The 26645-nt window shown below is 36.1% G+C and overlaps 1 protein-coding gene and 1 pseudogene across 1 annotated transcript; both read right to left on the bottom strand.

Annotated features, from left to right (window-relative positions):
- Window positions 1-13117: 13117 nt before the first annotated feature.
- Window positions 13118-15458, bottom strand: LOC113286633 (L-type lectin-domain containing receptor kinase IX.1-like). Its single transcript, XM_026535200.1, has one exon. The coding sequence runs from the start codon at window positions 15393-15395 to the stop codon at window positions 13242-13244; it is 2154 nt and encodes a 717-aa protein (XP_026390985.1). The 5' UTR covers window positions 15396-15458; the 3' UTR covers window positions 13118-13241.
- Window positions 15459-18464: 3006 nt separating this feature from the next.
- Window positions 18465-20643, bottom strand: LOC113286541 (annotated as a pseudogene).
- Between the last annotated feature and the right edge of the window lie 6002 nt (window positions 20644-26645).

Here is a 26645-nt window from a genome sequence, read left to right as displayed (position 1 = left end):
AAACATTCCTGGATCCCTACTTGTTCCATCATTAGTTTCTTTCCAGTTCCAGTTTTCTTTTTCATCGAATACCACATCTCGACTCACTATTACTCTTTTCGTTGTTGGATTGAATAATCTGTAAGCTTTGAATCTGTCAAATGCTTCACTCTTTTCTTTTATAATAATAGACCACATATATATTGAGAAGTCATCTATAATAACAAATATGTATTTGTTATTTGCAAGGGTTTGTGGTGTAATAGGACCACATAAATCAGCATGAAGAAGCTCTAATGGCTTTGAGGCTCTGAATGTTGTTGCTTTTGGAAAACCTTGACGCGTTTGTTTCCCAACTAAACATGATTCACAGATCCTTGATTCATCGTTTATCTGTGGTAGCCCTCGAACTATCTTGTTCTGAGACATTGCCTTTAAAGTTCTAACGCTTATGTGTCCTAATCTTGCATGCCACTTCCATGTATGATCTTCCAGTCTCATATTCAAACACAATGGCCTTCCAATCATGAGACTTATCTTGTAGCGTCTATTCTGTGAGCGTGAGACTCTAACTAAAAGTCTTCCACTTGGGTCATGATCTGTTAGATAATGTTGTCGCATTCTAACATCACATCCAACTTATGTAGCTTGTCCTAAACTTAGAATGTTGCTTTGTAAGTTTGGGATGAATTAGATGTTTGTGACAAGCTTCTGTTCTCCGGTCTTGCTCTGAAATAGAATTGATCCTTTCCCTTCAATTTCTACAGAAGATCCATCCCCAAACTTCACTTGTCCTTTGATTTTCTCATTGAGTTCAGAAAAGTAGTGTCTCTTACCAGTCATGTGATTGCTGGCTCCATTATCTAAATACCAGATTCCTTCTTCACCATCCTTTGATTCGTAGTTCTTTGGTATTAATTTCCCTTCGTTTAAGAATACAACTTCGTGCATGAGAAGAGTTGTATCTTCTTCCCTTGTTTCATTCTTGTTTGCTTCTTCCATCTTTTGTATTCTTTCAGGGCATACAGAGGAGAAGTGTCCTGGTTTATCACATCTGTAACAAATAATGTTTGATCTATCCTTCTTTTCTTTCCCTTGGTTTTGATCATTCTAACTTGTTGTTCTATCTTGTGAGTTAAACCTTCCTCCCCTTCCTCGGCCTCTGTTTACTCTACCACCTCTTCCACGACCTCTTCCTCTTGTCGCAGAGTTTTGTTGGTAAGAGTTTGTGTACAAGAGTTTTCCTTGAGTTTCTCCATTGTTTTCTTCATCAAGGATTCTCTCTTCATATGCTTTCAATCTTCCAATTATATATTTGTAGCTAGTCTTCTTTAAATCTAAGACTTGTACGAGAGAAGCTATGATATGAATATACTTGGATCTTGGTAAGCTATTGAGAAACTTCTTTACCAGTTTATCTTCATCAATGGATTGTCCAAGTGACGCAGCTTTTTAGGCTATCTCTGATAGCTTTCCAGCAAAGCTATCAATAGTATCAGTGTCTTTCATCTTCACTCTTTCAAATTCAGACATTAAGGTTTGCAGATGACTTCTAATTCCCTTAGGATTACATCAATTGCCTTTTCTTATCCTAACCAACTTGTTAGAGATTATCTTAGGCTTAATGTTGAAGTTTAACCAACAACCTCCTCGTTGTTTACACTCTTCAGGCATCATAATGATCAGGTTTGCACCTGTAATGGCTTGAAACCAAAGTTCTGAGCATGGAATTCTCTGATAACAAGGAATGATGTTTCTTTCCCATTCCAGAGGGACTGAAGTCGTTTCTTCAGTCCATTTAGAAGCAGTGAAACTCTTTTCTTCATGGTCATCATGAAATATCCACATCTTGATCACATCTCTGTTATCTGCATCAACTAAAAGTGTTCTATCCAGCAAACCCACGCATCCATCGATTACCAGTAAATCATTATAATTACGGCTGATCACAAAGGAACTCCGGCGACAATCAGCAATGAAATTAGGGATGGGTATCACTCTAAATTTCTCTCTACCAATATCAAATGCTACTATGACTTTAGCATCAGGAGGAGTTGACGTCTCATCGAAAGAGTTGTAACTACTCAGCCAATAGACGACTCCATTCACATAAATAGATTCTCCGTAAGCCTTATAAGGTGGTACATCATGAATCCTTCTCCATGTATTTTGCGCTAAAGTCAAAACCTCGCAAACATCACTAGCATGAGTTTCGTATATACTATCATATGAATTGTGTTTCTTAGTTTTGGAATCAAATCCAAATCCATAAAAAGGTTTCTTTCCTCTTTGCTTTGATTCAATGCAGGATGTTTTGTCTCCGGTGCTGGGGTTATAAATAAGAACCTTACCCATATATCTCTCAAAGCACACCAATCCATTGACAGGATTCAGAATTCGAACTGGACCGCGTTCAGAGTGTAACTCTAGTATCATCTGATCTAAGAGCACCCTGCCTCCAATCAAGTCCATCGAGAAAAAAAATCTTCCGATGATCCTACTAACATAGATAAGGAGTTTGGGCAAGCTTTTGATCGAGTGTACTGTAAATCAGCAAAGTATGGATCTCTAACTATTGAACGCCAATGTTTACAAACACGCTTTACCTGCAATAATGACTTGAACGGGAGTCGGATCAGTATAACTAGTGTGACCATCAAGTAGACTAAAAGGGGTTCTATCGTTGTTAACATCTTTAATACAATCTCTTTTTCTCTTCATCTTGCTTGTTAATAGGTGGGTTTGAATTAATTGATAAACCCTAAACCCCGAATATAATTGAAAGTTAAATTTAAATTGGGAGTTCAAGCAATGCGTTACAATAAAAAGAAATAACGCATTGTGAAAATATTAACGTATATACCTGAATCTGCAAGCAAACCCTAATGGGTGAGCCAGAGAGAGATAGAGGAGAGATAGGGAGCGACTGATCCCGTGATTCGAAGTACCTCTATTTTTCCTATTTAAAGGCAACGCTGCTAGATTGATCGTGGGCTGTGTCCAGGTCAAGGCCCCTTAGCCCCCAACCGGTAGACTAAACAGGGGGCGGTCATTAAGTATTCAGTACTGTTAAATATCTTTGAACAGAATGGAAAGGTCGTGAAAGAACAGGCTAATGGTTTTTCAGCTGGTTAGTGAGTCAAATAGAACATTAACGTATATCAATCAGATTTAACAAGAGTACATATACGAGAGACTCTGATGAAAAACCAGTCGCAAAGCCGGCATATGTTATTACAAGAGAAAAACCATAATTTAGAAAAACAGAAATACTTAACAAAACATTGATTGCAGCTAACAGAATTTGGTATCCTAACAGGTATCCTAACAGAACACAAGAAAAATGCTAACTCTTATTATACAGGAAGCTGGACAGGCACCTCGGAATTTGCCGTTTCCTCAACATTCTTCTTCGGGTAGTAACATCCCCTGTATATCCCCGCGAATAACAAACAAATACCTAACCCAAAACATACAGCACTGACGATAACATTATTACCGCCAAAAACATTCACCGGAGTGATTATATTGAATTCATATCCGACGAGACCTACGAAGAACAAAACGGAAAAATAAAACATTGATGATAAGTATTGAATTGCTTAAAGTTGCCAATTAGCGAGCTTTTGAATTTTGAGCTCAAGGTTGTCCTCTCCTTTATTTTTTCAGTTTGTGTTTTGGTTGATTCTTATCCTTATATCAAGTCACAAGACACAATACTCTAGCTTGGAGTCAGGTTCACGCAGTCGATCTATTCTTGACTAGATAGTCGACTCGACTAATGTAATAATACGTTCATATATGACATGGTCCAAGCTCATATGGACCAGTTATATTTTTAGCTCGTTACACAAATGACAAAATGGAGATATCTACGTTATCTTCATACACATGAATAAACCCCACATTTTTGGAAACAAGGATATATACAAGTGAATCTCAATCGCCAGTGCTAGAGCATCAAGTTGTTGATAGTGCTACTAATCCAACAAATGTTGTGGTTCTAAAAACGCATAGAGATTTACTAGATGAATTAACTAGATATTGAACTAGGAAAAGAGAAAGAAAGATAACTGGATCATGACCAAGTAATTTTTACCAAATCGTTTCATTGAGATTTAACATGCGTCTTTATTACGGTTTGCGCCACCATGTTAGGCTAATGTAGCTCGTCCAACACGACATAAATATTTTCAAGCTGATGAAATCGGTTGGAAATTGCACTAGTCTAGCACAACATGCTAAAATTTTTACCTTCTGCTCAAATCGGACTAGACATTTTTACCCTCACGCTGTCATGCTAATTGCCTAACTAGGTCGATTATTCCTTTGCAACAACGCATCTTTCAAAATTCATGTCTTAGTTTTTTATATCATGGATGATGGATTTGTGGCTATTTATATTAGACAAATCAAAAAGGATGACAAATTTTTGGAAAGAATGGCAAAGTCGTTAATGAAAAACATAGTAAATATGTCAAATGATTTTTTAACAGAAATGAACATAGTAACGGCCGGTTTCAGCTGGCCAGTGAGTCAAAATGTCAAATAAATTCTCAGGGTCAAGTTAAGTAGTCCAACTGACAGTCAAGGGAGATCCGAAAGCCAAAATTGAAAAACATACTAAAAGAAGATGCAAATGGAAACCATATCAGAATATATATTCACTCAACTTCATATGAAATACACTGGGTTTTAAGCAATATAATTTATCTATCAGATTCAACAAGAGTATTATACGATTGATTCAGATGAAGAGGAACTAACAGAAGGCTTTGTCTACGTCTGAGGAAAATTGGCATTAATTTGAACAGCTGCTGCAAGTATACTGACTGCCATCGTTTTGCGAATTTGAGTGATCACCAAAAGCTGTTGCAAAAACTAACCTGTACATAATATTCATCGCATAAAATGTTGGAGCAGCCATCTGTACTGGTAATGGTTGATTCTTATCCTTATATCAAGACACAATACTATAGTTTGGACTTTGGAGTCATGTTCACGAAGTCGTTCTATTCTTGACTAGATAGTCGACTTGACTAATATGATAATCCGGTCATATATGGCACGGCACAAGGTTATGCGGACAATTTAATTTTTTGAGCTGGTTTACAGAAATGGCGAAATTTAGTTATCTTCATAGACTTGAAGGAACCCCACATTTTTGTAGAGAACTAAAGAAGGACATACACAAATGAATAACATTCAACATTGTCACAGTTTTGATCATCATCAGGAAGTCTAAAACAAATGTTTTGGTTCAAAAAAATGCCTCGAAATCCCGTAGCCCATGAGAAAGACAACATTGTAACATTCAATATGATATACGTACGTCGAGATTGAAAGCCGGCCGGAATGAGAAAGACAACTACACACTTATTGTGGAGGTGAAGAAGAAAATTCTTAGTAACTAAATCATTCTATTGAGACTTTAGATCCATCAAACACGACATGAATGTATCGTGAGAGGTTACACTTCTAATTTCTCATCAATTCGAGTGGGTAGAGGTTCTCATTCTTATGCCCGTAGTAAGTGCCAGTTTCCTTCCTAGTTCATAACTTTCAAATCAAACATATATGGGAAAGTCTTAACAATGATATTTGTGGAATATAAAAGTAACGCGGTTTGAGAAGAATTTTAGCCGACTGTGTTAATAAGATGAATCCATCGAATTCAGCCTTTGTTTGAACGTAAAATTGGTCGTTCTCTGCTAATTAGAAATTCAGCCCTGTGTTTTAGAATCTTTACTCATTAATACCACGAGAAATGTTATAGTGTATTGGATGCGAACCTGTAAGGTTTACAAAGTTATTACAAGACTTATATATGAGAGAGCAACCAAATAGTATTGCAAGACTTGTACATGGGAGGGCAACATATAGTAAGAGCTATTGATGTAGTATATCTTTGACGGTATCCACAATCAACAATGCTTGTTGATCCATTACTACTGTGTCAACTATAATTGTTTATCCCTTTTCAAACGTATAAACTGTTACAGTTGATCCCATCCGTCTAATTACTTTTCATGTTTTACAAGTTCTTACTTTCCTAGTTTAGGTAGATTTCCTTTTCTTTCAGTTTAGTCGGTTATTGAGAACCTATAAAAAGGCTATGCCTTCTTGTTTAAAGAACACATCTTATTATCAATATTATTATAAAGATTGATTATCAATCTTTTTACCTTAGAATCTAGATCCTAGAATCAAATTTTAACTAAGTTCTTGACGGAACTTCAACTATCCCTATCAATCCTGTTTTGTGCAACACTAGTTGGTATCAGATACAGAGTTTTTAGATTTTTATCTAGAAACAGATCCTTTACACAGCCTCCGCAACAACTCAATACCCTACACTTTCTTCATAAAATATATTCGTTTTCCTTTTCAATGGCAGATAAACCTATCACTTTAGCCGAAATCGAAAAACTCTTTGAAACCAAGTTTGGAACCAAACTTGATGAGATTATAACTGCCATTAATTCTTTAGAAACCTAACTTCATACCAAGATTGATTCAGCTACGGATTCTCTGAAAACAAGACTTGATTTGCATGGAGAGTGTATAGACAAAATATGGAAACATGTTGGTCTCGGAGACTTGGTGATGCCTAAATTAACTGATGATACAGAAGAAAAAACAAAGAACACTGGCGAAAAAGAGGATGATACAAACATAAGGAGAAAAGAAACCTGGAGAAAAAGTAGATGATGAAACAAAAAAAGTAAAACCAAATACTTTTTACCAGAATACTTTTATCCCTGAAAACATCTCACATCATCTTTCTCACGATGAGCCTTTGGAAGGTTTTCTTGACAAGAAATTTGTTGTTGTACCTCTCAACTATGATGCAGATTATAAAGCTGAAGTAGTTGAAAGACAAAAGTGGATAGACGATAACAGATTAAAGTCTAGTATGAGTCCTTATGGAAGTATTCCAGAATATAAACTCAAAGCTGATATTCCTAGTTTTCACGGTGGGTTAAACATCGAAGAATTGCTAGATTGGTTTTATGAAGTGGAATCCTTTTTTAAATTTATGGATGTCCCAGATTCTTCTAAAGTAAAGTTGGTAGCATATAAACTAAAAGGTGGAGCTGCATCTTGGTGGGAAACACTCTGTGAAGATCGAGTTAAGTATCACAAACCTCCTATATGCACTTTGGATAGAATGAGAGGTTTATTAAGAGAAAAGTTTTTACCAAGAGATTATAAAAAACAACTGTTTCTTAAACTTCAAAATTGTCGACAAGGAGCCAGACTTGTTGAAGAATATGTAGCTGAGTTTTATGCTTTATTCGCTCGTAACCAATTGAATGAAACGGAGGAACAATTAGTTGCACGTTTTATAGATGGTTTGAACAACTTAATTTAACAGGGGATGACAGTATATTTGTTTACTATGGTTGAAGCTATCCAAAAAGTTATTAAAATAGAAAGGCGTGTCCTCAGTACATCTAGACGAGCAAATCCACGTCAAGGTCGTTACCAACATTACTATAAAGCTTCCATAGCATATAACTCTTCTTATGGTTACCAGGGTGAAAGGAGATCAACAGTAGTTGTTGATCCATATTCAAAAGGTTCTACAGTCGTTGTTGATCCATATTCAAAAGGGTCGTCTATCTTTGTTGATCCACATGATAGAAGCATAAGCCAACCATATCAGCAACAACAATCCACATCTGTTCCTTCAGAAGCTGCTCCAATTATGCATATACCATCTGCTAAAACACCTCCGGCTAATCCACAATGATAGGTTGCTCGTGATACTAGAGGTAATCAATATCAACAACAATTTACACCATTATATAAACACTTCAATCCTTATTCAAAGTTTCGAGGAGATAGATGTAACAAGTGCAACCAAACTAGCCATACTTCTAGTGATTGTCGCAAGTTTCATGCTTACATTAATGAAACTCCAGAAGACACTTTGGAAGAAGAAGCTACAGGGGACGATGAGTTATTTTATCTAAAAGAACATGAGACTTATGATGCAGATTTTCTTAGAATGATTCGACCAATTTTAATCACTGAACCATGTCCTACTCAGAGACATAGTATTTTAAGATCTCATTGTTTCATTGAAGAGAAGCTTTGCAATATGATCACTGATAGTGGAATTACAGAAAACTATGTTTTTTCTAAATTGGTTGAAAAGATTGGTTTACCTGTTACTCTTCACCCAAAACCGTATTCAGTTGGTTGGATAAATAGTTCTTCCACTTAACAAATTACTCATCAATTCTTAATAAAGTTTTCTTTTCCTGGATATTCAGATTATGCTTTATGTGATGTTATTAACATGATTGCAGCAAGTTTATTATTAGGAATACCATGGCAGTATAATATTCGTGTTGTTCATAACTGCTATGAGAATACTTATACTTTTGTTCATGAAGGATGCACCAAAGTTTTGTGGCCTTTACAATCTTCTTCTTCATTCAAGGAACCAGCAGACAAAAAGATGACTGCACTGCTAACTACAATTATTCATTCTTTGAACACTCATTCTTTGAGTTCTCATGAAGTTAATAAACCTATGGTGGATATTCCAGACAAGGTACAACCTTTACTGTCTTCTTTTAGTAACTTATTGCTGAGTTACCAAATATTTTGCCTCCATTAAGAGATCTACAATATCAGATAGACTTTATACCTGGGACTTCTATTCCTAATCAACCTCATTATATGTTAAGTCCTAAAGAGCATGATATATTACAAGGTCAGGTTGATGATTTGTTACAAAAAGGTTTGATAAGACTTAGAAAAAGTCCTTGTGCTAGTCCAGCCTTTTTAGTAGACAAGAAGGATGGTGGTATCTATTATAGGTCAAGTTCTAAAGAGCATGATATATTACAAGGTCAGGTTGATGATTTGTTACAAAAAGGTTTGATAATACTTAGCAAAAGTCCTTGTGCTAGTCCATCCTTTTTAGTAGACAAGAAGGATGGTGGATATCGTATGTGTATAGACTGTAGAGCTTAAAATAGAGTTATTATACCATATAGGTTTCCCATACCAAGAATTGATGACATGATTGATATGCTTTCTGGTGCTAAAGTATTTACTAAGCTTGATTTGCATAGTGGGTATCATCAAATACGAATCCGTGAAGGTGATGAGTGGAAAACAACATTCAAGACAAAAGAAGGTTTATATGAATGGTTGATCATGCCTTTTGGTTTATCTAATGCTCCTAACACTTTTCTGCGTCTCATGAATCAAGTTTTGCAACCTTTTCTTGGAAAGTTTGCCATAGTATATTTTGATGACATACTGATTTTTAGCAAAAATGAAGAAGAGCATATTTCACATTTATCTCAAATTTTTAAGGCATTGCAGGACAACGTCTTGTATGTGAATCTCAAGTAGTGCACTTTCTTTACAAACAAAGTCACCTTCTTAGGATATGTTGTGTCAGATACTGGGAGTTATGCGGATGATTCTAAGGTGAAAGCAATTGTGGAATGGCCTACTCCAACATCTATACGTGAAGTAAGAAGTTTTCATGGGTTAGCTTCATTCTATAGAAGATTTATAAGAAACTTTAGTACAATTGCAGCTGGTTTGACAGATTGTTTGAAGTGTTATACTTTTGAATGGACTGAAGAAGCAGATAAGAGATTTAATCTTCTTAAGGAAAAATTGTGCAGTGCACCTGTTCTTGCCATGCCAAACTTTGATAAACATTTTGAGATTCATTGTGATGCTTCTGTTGTTGGCCTTGGTGCTGTGTTATCTCAAGAAGGACATCCAGTTGCATATTATAGTGAAAAGAATTTAGATACAAGGAAGAAGTGGTCAACTTATGAGTTGGAATTAATTGGTCTTGTTCAAGCTATTAAGAATTGGCATCCCTATCTTATTCACAATGAGTTAGTTGTCAACACTGATAATCAAGCTCTCAAATTTTTGAAAACTTCAGCAAAGGTCAATAGAATGCATGATATGTGGTTATCAACTATCAATCAATATACATTTTTCATTAAACACCAGAGTGGAAAACTTAATCAAGTTGCTAATGCTTTGAGTAGGAGATCTCATCTTCTAGTTACTCTTAAATATTAGTTTAGCTTTTGATTTCTTGAAAGATCTTTATAGTGAAGAAAAAAAAATTAAGAGTTTATGGGAAAAGTGTGGATATTCAACAGGCAGTATTGATAATTATCTTATTCAAGATGGGTTTCTTTTTAAAGGGAATCGATTATGTATTCCACGATGTTCTTTACGTCTTCATATATTACAAGAACTGCATGGAAGTGGTCTTGGTGGACATTTTGGACGTGATAAAACCATTGCTTTGGTTGAGGAACGTTATTTTTCCATTCAATTAAAAGAGACGTTCAGAAGTATATACAAAAGTGCATGCTTTTCCAACAATCTAAAGTGAACATTCAAAATATAGGATTGTATACTCCTCTTCCCATTCCTGATGCACCTTGGGTAGATATCAGCATGGACTTTGTGCTTAGTTTACCACATACTTCCAGGAGAAATGATTCTATTATGGTGGTTGTTGATCGTTACTCAAAAATGGCTCACTTCATAGCCTGCAAGAAAACTACAGATGCCTCCAATGTTGCGTGCCTATTTTTCAAAGAAGTGGCACGTCTGCGTGGAATTCCCAAGACGATTATTTATGATAGAGACACTAAATTTATGAGTTACTTTTGGAAGTCTTTATGGATGCGTTTGGGAACTAAACTTCAGTATAGTACAACTGTTCACCCTCAAACAGATGGACAAACTGAAGTGGTAAATCGTTCTTTAAGAAATCTGATTAGATCCAAGGTTATTGGAGGAAAAGAGAAGCAATGGGATAATCATTTCCAAACATGGAATTTTCCTATAACACTTCAGTCAGTCGATCCACAGGTAAAACACCTTTTCAAGTTGTTTATTCTAAGGTTCCTAATCATATTTTCGATTTGGTAGTTCTTCCCAAGCTTCGTTAATCAAATGCTAAGGCAGATAACTTTGTTGAGAAAGCTTCACTCATACATCAAGAAGTGAAGTCAAAGCTTGAAGAATCTAATAACAAATACAAGGAAGATGCAAATCAGCATAGAAGACTTAAAACTTTTGATGAAGGAGAATTGGTTATGATTCATCTCAAAAAAGAAATATTTCCTACTGGTACTTATAACAAGACCAAGATGAAAAAATATGGACCATTCAAGATTTTGAAGAAAATCAGTGATAATGCATATGCTATTGATCTACCATCGAATTGGAGCATCTCTAACATCTTCAATGTGCAAGAAATTTTTACATTCCATGGAGAGAATGAAGTTCTTTCTACTCTTTAACTCGAGGACGAGTTACTTTCAAGAAGGGGGGACTGATGTAGTACATCTTTGACAGTATCAACAATGCTTGTTGATCTATTACTACTGTGTCAACTATAGTTGTTTATCCCTTTTCAAACGTTGATCCCATCCGTCTAATTACTTTTCTTGTTTTACAAGTTCTTACTTTCCTAGTTTAGGTAGATTTCATTTTCTTTCAGTTTAGTCGGTTATTGAGCACCTATAAAAAGGCTATGCCTTCTTGTTTAAAGAACACATCTTATTATCAATATTGTTATCAAGTTTGATTATCAATCTTTGTACCTTAGAATCTAGATCCTAAAATCAGATTTTAACTAAATTCTTGACGGAACTTCAACTATCCCTATCAATCCTATTTTGTGCTACACCAGCTATTTTTATTTTAGTTTTTACATTTCTTCAAAAATAAAAATAAAAATAAATAAATAAAATAAGGAAAAGCCCTACAGTAAGAGCTAGACAAAACAATCAACTAAGGTCAGGTCAACAAATTCAATACTTGACTTGACTATTGCGTTTCTTATTAATTGTTACAGCATTGTACTAATTACCTATCTCCCTGTGAATGTGTCGGTAAGATCAGCTGATGACGAATGATAATTAGGCACATTTGCTGCTGCTCGACAATATACTGGGGGAGGCGGTAACTCAAGTAGGGGTTTAGGCGATGGCGATTCAAATTTAAGAAAATTAATTACTTGAGTGGCCAACGGTCTTGATTTAGGTTCAGGAGAAGCACACCATAACCCTAGTACCATTAACTGCTCCATTTCCAACTCATTGAACTCCCTTTTTAATTTTTTATCTGCTGCATCCAACAAATCTCCTCTTCCATAATAATCCCAGACGGCCACTTTACCCAGTGAGACTAATTTTTTATGGACCTGTCAGTATATTGAGCTCTGGTTACATAAATAACGAAATGCACCCCACAGTCTCGGATTTGAACACCGTCCTCTAGTGTGGATTCCTACCTCTTTCCCAAGAGGAAGATTGAGTGGTACGGACTATTATGAAATGTCCTTAGGGTTCTAGCAGGCTAGGCTGGCAGTGTGTCCGGTTCATCTTGTTAAGTCTGCCATCTGGCTGGGCCCAGCATTGCCAATATGAAAGAAAAAAATCTTCAGAGCTATGATATTAAAGTAGAGAATGAAATTTCAAACCGACCAAGTAACTGTGTTCAGCAAGTGTTAATGAGTCATTACTACGAGGAGGCGGAGAAGAAATTTCAAACCGACCAATTCATTCTACAGAGACATTATAGATGAGATGAGTCATTACTACGATTCACGTCACAGTTAATGTACAGCAATTGTAGATCGTCCATCATCATGACGTGATCATGTTTTAATTAGTTTTGACATGGGAAATTGAATTGGTAATTGTTTCGAAAGATCTTACACTTCTAGTCTTACATACATTGAAGTGGGTGGAATTTCTCTTTCTCATTCTTATGCTCGTAGGTGCAAGTTGCCTTCCTACTTTGATAACTTCCAAATCAAGCATTTTTAAGGAAAATTCTTACCGACCATATTTGTGGACTAAATGAATGGAACGCGGTTTAAGAAGAAATTTAGCGGACTGTCGTAATCAGATGAATCGATCGGGGTATGGACTGGTTAATCGTTGTACTCCAGAAATTCGTACCTTAATATTATGAAACCTTTACATATGAGAACACTTTAAGATCAAAATCTTACGGCTTATCTGTACTCTGCTATTATGAAATTTGTACTCTAATGTTGTCTGAATCTCACGGGTCAAAAACTAGTGATAACTAAAAGAATATACAAATGGAAAAATAAATAAATCGGAGTCTATATTTATTACTAAATCTTTTATAAAATACAGGGAATTTAGAACACACAAGAGTCTATAGTAAAATTTTACAAAATACAATGAGTATAAAACAATAACATGTATCCATCATATTTTACAGGAATGTACGAGAGAGTCTGACGAGGAAGAATAAAAAGAAGGCTTTGTCGATGACTGAGACAAACCGGCATTCGAACAGCTACTGCATCTACATTGACTACCATTTGTTTGCGAGTGCGAGTAATCACCACAAGATGAAGCAAAAGCAAGCTTGCACATTTGCAGTCGTGGTGCATAATCATACACCGGAGAAGGCAACTTTGTCGGAAGATTCACCAATGAGGATTCGTAATTAAGAAGATTCTTCACTTGCCTAATGGTTGGCCTAGTTGTAGGATCAGGATGAGCACACCATAATCCTAAAACCAACAAACGTTCCATTTGTTGCATGTCGAAATCCATATTTAGTCTTCCGTCGGCTGCTTCAACAATCTTTCCATTTGCGTAGAGCTCCCAAACGCAGTCTACTAGGTTTTCCTTGTTTTGTTCAACCGGCTTCCTTCCACAAGCAATCTCCAATGCAACGATTCCGAAACTATAAACATCAGACTCCTTACTTGATTTACTTGTATATATACATTCTGGTGCTAAGTAACCCATGGTTCCAGCCAACACTGTTGTTTGAGAACCTAATTGATGATCAACCAGCCGTGCTAGACCGAAGTCGCCGAGTTTAGCATTATAATCTGAATCCAACATTACATTACTTGCTTTAATATCTCTGTGAAGTACACATTGTTCCCATAATTCGTGTAGATATAGCAGTGCAGAAGCTAAACCAAGTGCTATTTTGTACCTGACATCCCAAGTTAGAACATTAACCCCACAAAAAAGATGCTTATCAAGGCTCTGGTTTGGCATAAATTCATATACAAGAAGCAATTCATTTCGCTCGTGGCTCCAACCTAAGAGCTGAACCAAATTTCTATGTCGTAACTGGCTAATAATCCTTACTTCTGATTGATATTCTCTTTTCCCTTGTTGTGATCCTTTTGATATCCTCTTAACAGCGATATCCAAGCCTATACCACTCAAGAACCCTCTGTAAACGCCTCCAAATCCTCCCTCTCCAAGTTTCCCTGCCTCATGGAAATTATTTGTCGCATAAACAAGTTCGCTGTATAAGAACCTCTTCGGTCCTGCTCCTTCCTCAAATGCATCGTCCATAGCCCCATCAGAATTTGCTGCATCAAGATCTGACTTCCTTGCTAGGCGCCTCTTTCTTCTCCACCAGATAAATATAGTAAAACCAATCAAACAACCAAAAACGTCCAAACCAACAATAAGACCCACAATCAATTCCGAGCTGAGGACTCTGCTTCTTTTTTGAATATTTGACCTGAACTCCCAGGAAAGGATTTTCTGACAACTGAACACCGTGCCAGTACTAGCCGCCGAAAACCCAACCCTGATATTTTCTGGTAGAACTGTTCTTAGATCAACATTATGATGCAAACTTGCAGAAATCGTACCAGTAGAATGATTATAAGTTAGAGTAACATCTAAGATTTTGGTAGTTGAATTATAACTTATGGATGCATTAGCTATGGCTCCATTCTTCATACTATTTGTATATAATGACTCACTGGCCACAGACATTATTGAGTTATTAATGTTGATACCAACATGATCTGGACTTGTATCCCATGAATTCTGATAAGTGTCGAACTCCACCACGACAATTTGCTGGTCGCTTTGGGTAATATTCGAACTCATTAAGCCAAGATATCCACCGCCCAAATCTGGAGGAATTTCAGATGGGTAAGGCATTAGGAAAAAAGCGATACCATCAACATGATTAGAATTAGTATTATTTTTGGTATCTACGACGAAGGAGAAGTGCGTGGAAAAATCTGCAACCGTTTTAGTAGTTGCATCCCACATTTTAATCCGCTTTGAATAAGTTGCACGTCCAACACTTCCAGTGGTTGCATTTATAGTGAGTTGAATGGTGTTATCGGCTAAAACTGAATCGCCTTGGAGATGTATCAATTCGTTATCTTTGTTTGGGGTACTTGGAAAGGCGAAGGAGATTGGTTTTGCTGTGGTATTAGGAAAAACTGATAATATTGTACCGATGAACAAGAAGATTGAAAAATGAAGATGAGCATTCGATAATAAGGTATTGTACAGAGCCATCACTGGTGATTGTTTCAGACCAGTATTAGGTAGTATGCATGCATGAACTAGTAGAAAAATCATTGGTACTTTAACCGTGTTTTTCCTATATCGAAGTATGACTTTGGGGGCGTTTTTACGCGTACAAATTCTAAGGTTGAAAAGTACTCAAGCTCTTGAGATAATCCCAATTGCGTGGAAAGATAAGTCCATGTAGTATTTGATTCCACTTGGAAGTAAGTTCCAATGTTATAATTGATACAAGCTTCAAGTTGAACCCAGTGAGGGGTACACGGACTAGACGGAAGTTGGAACAGGACAAGTTGACCTCATTAGCTTTGAATTTTTATTTTGTTTTATCTATGTATGAAAAATCTTCCTCTGAGATTTTTTTCTAGAAGAGACAACTTTGAAATCTCGAGTCGTTTTCTTGAAAAATCAAACTTTGGTGATAATGTAATGTGAGGCTAAATAAGGTGTTCGCCAGTGTTCACAATAATTGATCGTGATAATACGATGCAGATGCATACTACTGAGAAATAAATGGTCGTAATCAAAATGGTCCTTCTTGTTTTACTACTTGTTTGTGTTTGAATTCTTCATATCAATACAACTTGCTATGAGTGCATTTAAGTTGTATTAATGCTGGTGGGGGAAGGTCTGAATAATAATGGTGGCTTTCACTGGCAAGACGGAGTCACTTACTTTCCATTCCATATATGAAGGGGGAGTGAATATACCAACATTGTGGTTCATGGTTCATTTCATCTCTTGTTCCTATATCGACTTAATGGAGTCTGAATCTGGCAAAACTGTGAAGACCTAATCGTGCGTATAGGACTAATGTTAGCAGTTGTGTTGATATCTCTCAACACAAGTGGAAGGCCTGGTTGAAGGTTAAGGCCGAGCACACCATAAGCCCAAAAACCTGTTGTTTTTTTTTTTTTTTTGATCAGTATAAGCCTAAAAACCATAATTAGTCTCCCATGGGCAGCTCCGACGATCTTTCCATTTTCATAGAGTTCCCAAACCCACTCTACCAAATATTGTCATTTGCAGGATCTTATATTTTTTTCAACTTTATTAAAGTCGATGATCCTTATATCAGATACTATGTAAGACTTAGACCCGATTAGTCATACGTAAGGAAATTAAGAAACAGTAGTAGGACTGACTTACGTTCAACTCTGTCTCGATTCAGCGTACATCAGACAAATTATGTCTTCAATTAGTGAGTTTAACTGAAGTAGTAATTATTTACGTACCCTCTTAACTAAGTTGAAAAAAGTTTCACTAGTATGCAATTATGCATTCGATGTGTATTGTATCCAGTTTTCTCCATCAACATCACACAAGTCAGTTTCTCGAATCTTCTTTCTTTGATCACTCTCTCAAACCTTCTTCATTAATGTTTTGGTGGAGTTGTTATTATATTGATATAAATACAATCCAAACTATCCTTAAGTTGTTCAATTTTACTTTCTTTTGAAAAGAGGGGTTAAAATTGATAACCGGATGCCGAGGAGGCATAAATTACAGAGAATTACATGGAAAATAAATAAAGATAAACAATACAGTATATAAACTAGCAAGCATCATGTTAGGAGAGTTCACGCGCAGAAACAATACATACACCAGCTTAATGCCATCCCAGTCGCTTAGGATAAAGCTTTTCCTCCCACCTAGCCACCAGATCTTCAAGTTCCAATCTTCAAAGTATAATCGACTTGACCTACTGGCAGGAGTCTTATATTTGAAAAAAATAACCTTGTGCTGTCATAGTTCATTTCTTATCTTCTTCCTATATAGCGGTAGTAGACGTTACGTTTACTCAAAGAAACTTTTTTCCCTAATAGTAGTCAGTGTGTAACATATATAGGTGTGAGTAAGTGTTTGTAACACTTATTTGTATTTCGATTCTTTGTAACACTTGTAACTGTTACCAAATAATTTGTAACAACTATAAAGTTTGTTAAAAGTTTTAGTTTTTAATAAAATTTCAGCTTAAAACCCAAAATCTAACCAAAACAGCCGAAACTTTTAACGCGTAGAATGCACAAACTTTATCTTCTGATAATTTGAAATATATTAACTCTTACTTTGATTTGGTAACTCGTAAAAAACTCCAAATTTCAAATTCTCCTAGGACACCCCAAACGACTAAGACGTCTCTATTTGTTTCACATCTCTAACTCTAAGCAGAGTCGGAATACTTTGTGAAAAATAAAATAAAAGGTACAGGAAATTTCATCTACGTAGCTGATTACTACACAAATACTAGCGTTATCATCCCATTAGTGTGTCTGTGCGTGACACGACCATTTAATCGCCTAAAATTTTCATGGGCATGACCGACAATACTCTGTGTTTCAGTGATTCAACATCACTCACAAGTACTCAGCCTTGCATACTTGCATCAAAGTATGCATCTGTCTTCACTCTAAAGGATTCGCAGAACGGAATTCTTTTCTTTTTTCTCTAACTCTTCATGCCAAGAGGGTGTTTTAGGCATTCGCCAAGAGGGTGAATGGCCTGTTTTGGTCCATGTGATGAACGAGTTTTGTAATCTTCCTTTAGTGCGATACAATGAGTTTGTTGCAGTATTCTTTGTGTTTATTATGTTGCTGATCTTGTGTGAGAATTGTTGAAGTGCATGGAAAAACCTCTTATGCTTATGGGGGCATGAAGAGTTAGAGAGAAAGAAGAAAAGATTTCCGTTCTGCAAAGCCTTTAGAGTGAAGGAAGATGCATACTTTGATGCAAGTATGCAAGGCTGAGTACTTGTGGGTGATGTTGACTCACTGAACTACGGAGTATAGCCGGTCATGTCCCGTGAAAATTTTAGGCGATTAAATGGACGTGTGACACCCTGACACCAGCGGATGATCGAACATCACGCACATATGGTACTGTTGGATGACACACCGGAAACAAACTTTGCTTTCTCTCCACCCGACTTTCTTGACAATAGTTTATGCTCGATGGAAATTACAACAATGCATTCGAAAGAAAATATGGTCTAAGTGCATTGGAAAGAAAATATGGTCCAAGTCAATACTCAAAACGAGTCCTTCGTAGCTTTAATAACATGCACACACCAAATAAAAGTTCTTCGTAGCTTTAATAACATGCACACCAAATAAAAAAAAAAAGTGAAAAAAAGAAGAAGAGACGACGTTTCTTTAATAATAGTGAAAAATAATACAGTTGGTGCCTATGTCGTAAAAGGCGCTCGACCAGAGCGCCTAGGCGCCAAAGGCGCAAAAACCTTAGGTCCAGCGCCCAGTAACTCTATTTTACACTACTTTCCACGTCGGCGCCTTAGGCGAGCGAGTTTGGCGCTTTTGGCGCCTTGCAGAAAGCCAACTTGGTGCATCGATACTATCTCCCCGTGAGTGTATTGGTAAGACCAGCTAATGATGAGAAGCAAGGCGCGGAAACCTTTGCTTGACGATATACCGGATTTGGTAATTCAAGTGGAAGTTTAGGCAGTGGAGATTCAAATTTAAGAACACGAATCACTTGAGTTGCCAAAGGCCTTAATTTAGAATCGGGATGAGCACACCATAATCCTACAATCATCAACTGTTGCATTTCTACCTCATTGAACTTCTTATTTAATTTTTCATCAGCTGCGTCCAAGAGCTTTCCACCTCCGTAAAGACCCCAAACCCACCCTACTGATGAGACTCCCGTTGTTGCTTCGACCGGTCTCCTCCCACAAGCAATATCAAGTGCAACGATTCCAAAACTATAGACATCGGATTCCTTGGTGGATTTACGCGTCTTAAAACATTCAGGTGCCAAGTATCCCCTTGTTCCTGCTACAGCCGTTGTTTTTGATCCTTTCGCGTGATCAACAAGCCTTGCTAAACCGAAGTCCCCGAGTTTAGCGTTAAATTCTGAATCTAGCATTACGTTACTTGTTTTAATATCTCTGTGAAGTACACATTGTTCCCAATCTTCATGTAGATATGACAACGCAAAAGCTAAACCAAGAGCTATTCTGTACCTGGTTTCCCAGGTAAGAATGTTTACCCCACGAAATAAATGTTTATCGAGGCTACGCTTTGGCATGAATTCGTACACAAGAAGTAACTCGTTCTTTACATGGCACCAACCTATGAGCTGGACCAGATTTCTATGTCGTAATTGGCTAATAATCTTCACTTCCGACTGGTATTCTTTTTTTCCTTGTTGCGACCCTTGTGAGACCCTTTTAACAGCTACGTTTAAGTTCAGATCACTCAAGAAACCTTTGTACACTCCTCCGAATCCACCCCTGCCCCAGTTTTCTCTCCTCATCGAAGTTAGATGTTGCATGAACCAGTTCGTTATATGAGAACCTTTTTGGTCCGGTTCCATTCTGAAATGCATAGTCCATTGAAGAGTCGGCATTATTTCTAGCATCACCCGTAACTTTCCTTGAGGTGCGCCACTTCTTCCAGCAGATGAAGAAAGCAAAACCAAGCCCACATCCTAAAACACCCAGGACAACACCAAGACCAACCGCCAATTCAGTTGCAATACCTTTCCCTTTACCATCAGTTCGTCCTTCACAAGTTTTCTCATCGATTAGTTCTGGAGTGGAATTGAATTGCCAGGAAAGGACTCGATGAATTTCGGTTCTCCGGCCATTGGACGCTGAAAATCCAACAGTAATCCGCTCTGGTAGAACCTTGCTTAGGTCGACTATGTGAAACAAAATAGAATCACTCCCACTGAAAACAGGATTATTACCATAACTTAGAAAAACACTTAACCTTTCTGTAGCAGAATTATAAGTTACCCAAGCATTAGCTTTTCTTCCATCACTTATACTACCATCTGCCAATAACACAGTAGCCACTGATACTACCGAGTTAACATTGATACCAACATGATCTGAACTTGGATCATATTGGTTTTTAAAACTGTCAAACTCAACCGCAACAATTTGATTGGTAGCCAAATTGTTTTGCGATATGTTCCGAGTCAACAAGCCAAGACCGCCACCTGAAGAATTTGGAGGAAGTGTAGACCCGAAAGATGCAAGAAAAAAAGCCATGCCATCACCAGCAATAGTCTCATCATGTCCATTGATGATGAATGATGTATCGAAGTCCGTCATCCTTCCAGTGGTTGCATCCCAAAGTTGTATAGCTTCTGAGTAAATGGCACGGCCTACACTACCACCACTATTCCTGGTAACTTCAATGAAGCTACCGTTCCTGACGGAGTATCCTTGTAAATTTATTCGAGGATCATTTGATGTGAAATTTGGGAAGTTGAAGGAGATTGAATTTGTAGGAACGGGAAGAACTAATAATAATGTAATGAATTTAAAGAAGAAGCAGATTCAAGAATGAAGATAAGAATATGTCGGTGGTCTGTTATAGAAACCCATTGGCACTTATGAATGAACTGTATTGATTGTGTATTAGATTGAGCTTTTGATATGATTGTGTATTAGATTGAGCTTTTGATACAACTGGTAATAGAGAACGAAAACGTGTTTGTATTTAAAGGAAATATTAATCTGGTACCCAAAATAAATGAGATTTTCTTCATTTCTTTATTGGAATACAAAATCAAAGGAAAATGAACGTGTTTGACCTGTCAAACGGGTTATATGTTCCTTTACCTATAATAAATTTAAGTCTACCCATAATAAATGTATATATAATGGCAAGCAAGTGAATGTTAGACGCAATGATGATAGGGATGGGTCTCTTAGACTCAGTCTTATGACACCTTGACAGGCGTTTCCAACCTTGCCACGTCACCTATGAAGGGGACTTGGACTCGTGAATTGCCGTTGGGAAGTTCTGAAGTAATAACAAGGGTGTTCGTGTATATACCCCATGAAATACTAATAGTACCCCCATCAGTTAGTTATCTAATTAAAATTTGGTTCACATAACTCCCTCTGTTTAAAAAAGATCGTCCTCAATTCCATTTTGGTTTGTAATAACTAGTTGTTCACCCGTATGATGCACGGGTCTAATTTTTGCTTATCTAATAATTGATGTGAAAGGATGATTGTACTGAGGACTTTTGAGTTGGCTCAATCCATAAAGAACATAACTTATCTATATTATATGACATACCACTTCACAGTAATATATCAGGTTGAAAAAATCGGAACATCTTGGAACCCAAACATTTACTAAAAGGAAAACAAACATCTAAGAAAATTTTAATTAACCTATAGTATCTAAAAATCTACCAAACAGTTAATAGACATAAATTGTATTACCTAAGAAAAACAACCTAAGATACGTGATAAGGATTAAAAAGAAAACTCTACATAATTACCCAAAGCCCCAAATTTAAAGTGAAATAACTTTAATCTTCTATTAACCATGCTTATGCCTGTGTCAGTGCTTCGAGAATAATACAGACTATAGATCTGGAGGTGGCATGAATGCGTGGACAAACAATGGATTTGGTACATCCATCTGGTTTGTTTTCTTGAAGCAAGGGTTTGTTTTCTTTGCTTCTTTAATAAATTTTTGGAATTTATGTTTTTTTTTCCTAGGGAAATAATGATGTATTGATAGGAGAAAAGATATTTGCAGAGGTATTTAGAAAGTGGTCAGAAGAACTTCATTAGAAAAAAGAAAATAAAACCTACAGTTTCATAATAATGATGTCTTCCGGATGATAGATAATTTAATTCATAGAGAAGTTTATAAATCATCTTTAGACTCATGTACTGTATTTATATAAAATCCGTGTTTTACTATTTCATTGATTTTAACCGTGTAGGTATTCTTGTGTTTTCTTTCGTATGAATGTTTTAGGCTAATAAAAAATTTGACATTTTCCCTCCACCACGACACTAAAAATGATTAATATTTGGATCATGAAATACATGGTAGATATTTTCTGACGATATATTTTGAAAATTATTACCTAAAGGAAATTATTCCATTTTTTTTAACTTATGGCTATTATTAAAGACCATAATGCCTCCGCAATGCCAGAAAAAATTATCATGGCACTTTGCTTCCGCTACCCAAGAAAAAAATCATTAAAAGAAAATGATTACATAAAGATCATGCACATGTCAGCACCAAAATTCTTTACTGATCAAAAAAAAAAAAAAAGGAAGCGGAGGCCACGTGCATTTCAAATCAAGCGTTAAGTCTGCTACAAACCATATACACTGAAAATGAACAGTGCATCCAACCATTCTGATTGATTCATTTATTGAATTCCTCGTTGAGCTCATCTGCACAGCCTAATATATTCCATGCAGTAGGTTTGCCCTCCAAGACACTTGTTTTATTTCCAATCCTTTTATCCCAAGGGTGATCTGTAATTGTTTCAATGCTGTAGAATTAACCCATAAGAAATCATTTAATGGTACAAAGCCAAAAACCCATAAGCAAGAAACCTTTCCATGAATAAAAATAGTGTCTATGCATTTAGATTCAATAAGTCCAAGTTTTGGTGGCAAGAAAACATTTAATAATTTTCATTAAATCCCTTTATTCAAGATAGTGTTTGGAATGTATCTACAACTCTTAAACAGTCCCATCTAATAGTATTTATACAACAACCAGCTCTTCTGCAAAGACTACCATCATTAGCTATATGACTCTGCCGCCAGAAGCCTCCTATCATTGACCTTTACCACCATTACCAGCTACCTCTTACACCACTTTCTCGTTGCCACACCGCTACGTACTCCATACACCAGCTCATACCATCCTCTTTTCACATAAGGACACCAACTTGAAGCAAAAGTTTTTTTCCCTTTTCGAAACAACACCCAGCAAGTGTTGTTCTTGATTCATGTTTTGAAATTATGTTCACCTAAGCATCCTTGGAATTCTAGAGAAGCAACAACAATGGCATGAGAAAGATAAAAAAATAAACCATCAAGACAATGCCAAACAATCTACCAAGTGTGTGGATCCAGAGACGCTAAACACGGACTACTACTCGGAAATCATACATTTTCTATGTGATGTAAGTTATATTATAAGAAACCTAGAGATAAGTAATAGGTACACCGTACACCTCTTTCACAGTTTAATAACCACCTCGTTGATATAAAATTATAGGTTGTATTCTTGTATCCTCTTTCTAGACTGATTAGAGTATAGGGTTAACCAAGGAGTTAATATTTTCTTGGTCGTCCAAAACTTTCTTAAGGTAAACCAGCATTAAACCGCAAAGTGTAATTTATGGTGCCAAGTGGATGGCTTCGAGCCAGATAGAGAACCATTTAAATGTCTGAATTATTAAATTTCCTCAATGCAATATTGATAGTGCAAGACGACATGAGCCAGCAAAGTCTCACAGAAAAAAAACAGAAATCGTTCTTCACCGGTAAGTAAGTATATCAAGTTCTTTTGGTGGCTGAAATTTTTTTCTTCTATATCGTTTCTCATCTCTCTATTTCTCTTTCTCTTTCTCTATTTCACCATTTTCATTCTTTAAGATCCGTTCTAGAATTTGTTTCTCGGCCCTCTCTTTGTCCATTTCAGTGTGCAACGTTTTTTGGAGGATGAAACTTTTCTCTCTCTTTCAGCGACAGTTGTAGTAAGCTTTGCAATTAGTTTTTTTTTCTTTATGACTGGATTCTACAGCAGCAAGCTCGCCGTTTTCAATGTAATGATCTTCCATGAGTGGAACCGTAACTGCAGGTAGACCAAAGCGGCGCAAGTCTACTACGTCGTGCGACCAGAAGTAAGATGCTGATCGGTGATCACTTGGTTTGTCTCGAGGGAATATTTATAGGAAAGGCCAAACCTTGACAGTTCACAGCTAAATCATATTTTAGTATGAAAGCTGCCAGAGCATGATAATCACTCTTCTTCCACGAAAAAGTTACCGATTAAAGTGAGATGATCGGTGACAGAATGCGCCTCAAGGGGATTGAAATCATTGTCATGGAGAGAGCTTCCGAATATAAGCTAAATACAATTCAGGATCGCTTAACCACGTCAAGATTACCAAGAATGGATAGGGGAAGAAGGAAATGAAAGAGAATTGAACGAAGGCTTATGAACAGATTAAAACAGAATAAGGTGATTATATAGAAGAGGGTACCCATGAAAAATTTCAAGGGCATGTGACTGTGAGGGTGATTATGAATAACCTAAATACAATTCAGGACGTGCCTATCTCATAAAAATGGATTGAAGGGAGTGAAAAATTTACCTATTACATACACCCAAAAGAGAAGTATTAAGCTTATGCACGTATGTATTTGAAATGTTGTTCAACTTGAAAAGGCATCATCCCACCACTGAATCGTTCTTAATCATTTAACAACCACCCTCACCAATATCATCTCGAAGTAAATGTCAGAAAAAAAAGTAACCTCGAAAACCTAACCTATTATTATTAAAAATTAATAACAAACAAAAGGTTTACTTGGCGCACACGAAAAATGTCATATTTCAATACAATGGATTATGTTAGATGACTCCAACTATAGAAGACAACATCAAATAATTATGATCTAATTACTGATCATAATTTCTTTAATTAACTGCCATAGTAATTTATTCCCAGCTAGTTCACTGAAATAAAAGAAATATTAGAAAGTTGCTTGACCACAGATTAAAAACATCGTTTTAATTGCGAAAAATTATGCTAACTGATCTCAACAATTGCATAAAAACTCAAACTAATCATGCTCTCCTTACCAAGACTACCTTAACAACCACAATGGCATAGCTTTAGCTTAAGGACCCTTGCTGCAAATGCTACGTTATCAGACTTTAACCATCAATAAATACTTCCACCACAGTGCATGCTATATATATTTTAAGACTAAAGAGAAATATGAGAAGAAACGTCACTTTAAATGTAACGAAATGTGAAATGCTCAACTAACAAAGTAATGAGATTATGCAACTAAAAATTGAATCTTTCATGAACAAAGAAAGTGACATTTAACAATGCTAGCAAATGCTCCAAGCAGAAACAAACCACTACAATTGTAAAGTAAATTACGAAAAAACTTACTGCTTCCAAATATTAAATCAACCATTTATAATCAACCATTTATCAGGAAAATAAGTAAGTATAAAGACTTGAATTTTTGTTGACGTAATTGACATGTGACATTCTAGGTGCGCAATCATTGTTCTTACATTCTAGGTGCGCAATCATTGATCTATAATAGCTCCAAAGAAACAAAATATCTAAAACCTACCAGCTGTTAAATTTTGAAATTTCTTACATGATAATAGACAAAAAGTTCAATATTAAGCCCACATTTGCACCATCCATATCTAGATGTGACTCTTTTCAATGACCTCTTTTTCTCAGAACGCAAAGCCTCGAAATAATTCCAGTTTACCTGCAAATATCAGAAACAGGGGCAATATATTTTAAAAGTGTATAGTAGTAAATTCTTCACGATAATTTATGCTAGAACTAAAAAAAAGTTGTCGTAGCTTCTATATAAACACTTGTCAATTACTGAAAAAAATGTTATTTAAGTTTTTTAGAACAGAGAAGAACATATGTGTCTTCCTAAAAATTTTCAGACCAGGGAGAGAGTATCATATGAATCTTTACCAATAGTTGCTTCTTTAACAGACCGGAATATATACTTTGCACCAATCATCACTTTTAACTTATAAGATCCCAAGCATGGACAAAGCATTGGGACACTTCTCATTCACCTTAAGAGTATCTCCAATCAATGAATAGAAACAAACTCACAGCTATGAGTTACTGGAGGGTAGAATATGAGCAAGAAATGAGCAGTCAAGAAATATGAGCAACGTGCAACCAAACATCATGGAGGGGGAAATATGGAGTCTTGGGATTTACCTCGATAAGCGCCACGAAGTTACTTACACAAAGGACAATCGTATGAATACGATCAGTAATAAAATTGAACAACAAACAATATTAACACAATCAGTAATAATTTCAGTATCAACACGATCAGTAATAAAAGTGAAAAAGATTATTCACATGAATGGATGAGCTGATTTATACCTTGATATTGCTTGACACATGCTCGGTTAAAACATCTACAACAGGTGCATTTGTACGAATACCTGCAAAAAAAACAATGAAAATTGGATCGGACAAAAGAAGAAAACAAATCGCAAAAGAACCTAGCAGGTTTTGACATTTGTACGAATGCTTTATACATAAATTCCATAAAAAAAAAGACTTTGTCATGGTAATAATATTATTCAATACCTAAAATATGTATAGTTCTAATTTTCTTTTAGGATATGCGTATTTAATTTTTTGTCCTAAACATGTTAAGTATTCACAGGAATATAATTAATATTTGTTTTTTTTTGGAATTAGGAATTTCAAAAATATTGATTATGGAAAAATATATTTTTGGATATCAACCATTAA

Source organism: Papaver somniferum, chromosome 6, assembly GCF_003573695.1.
Source record: "Papaver somniferum cultivar HN1 chromosome 6, ASM357369v1, whole genome shotgun sequence".
Classification (NCBI taxonomy): Eukaryota; Viridiplantae; Streptophyta; class Magnoliopsida; order Ranunculales; family Papaveraceae; genus Papaver; species Papaver somniferum.
Note: the sequence above shows the minus strand (reverse complement) of the source record. Positions and strands in the feature narration are given on the sequence as shown.

What these genes read in the sequence shown, in the direction of transcription:
- LOC113286633 (XM_026535200.1), bottom strand. Translation starts at nt 15,395, where the DNA reads ATGATTTTTCTACTAGTTCATGCATGCATACTACCTAATACTGGTCTG.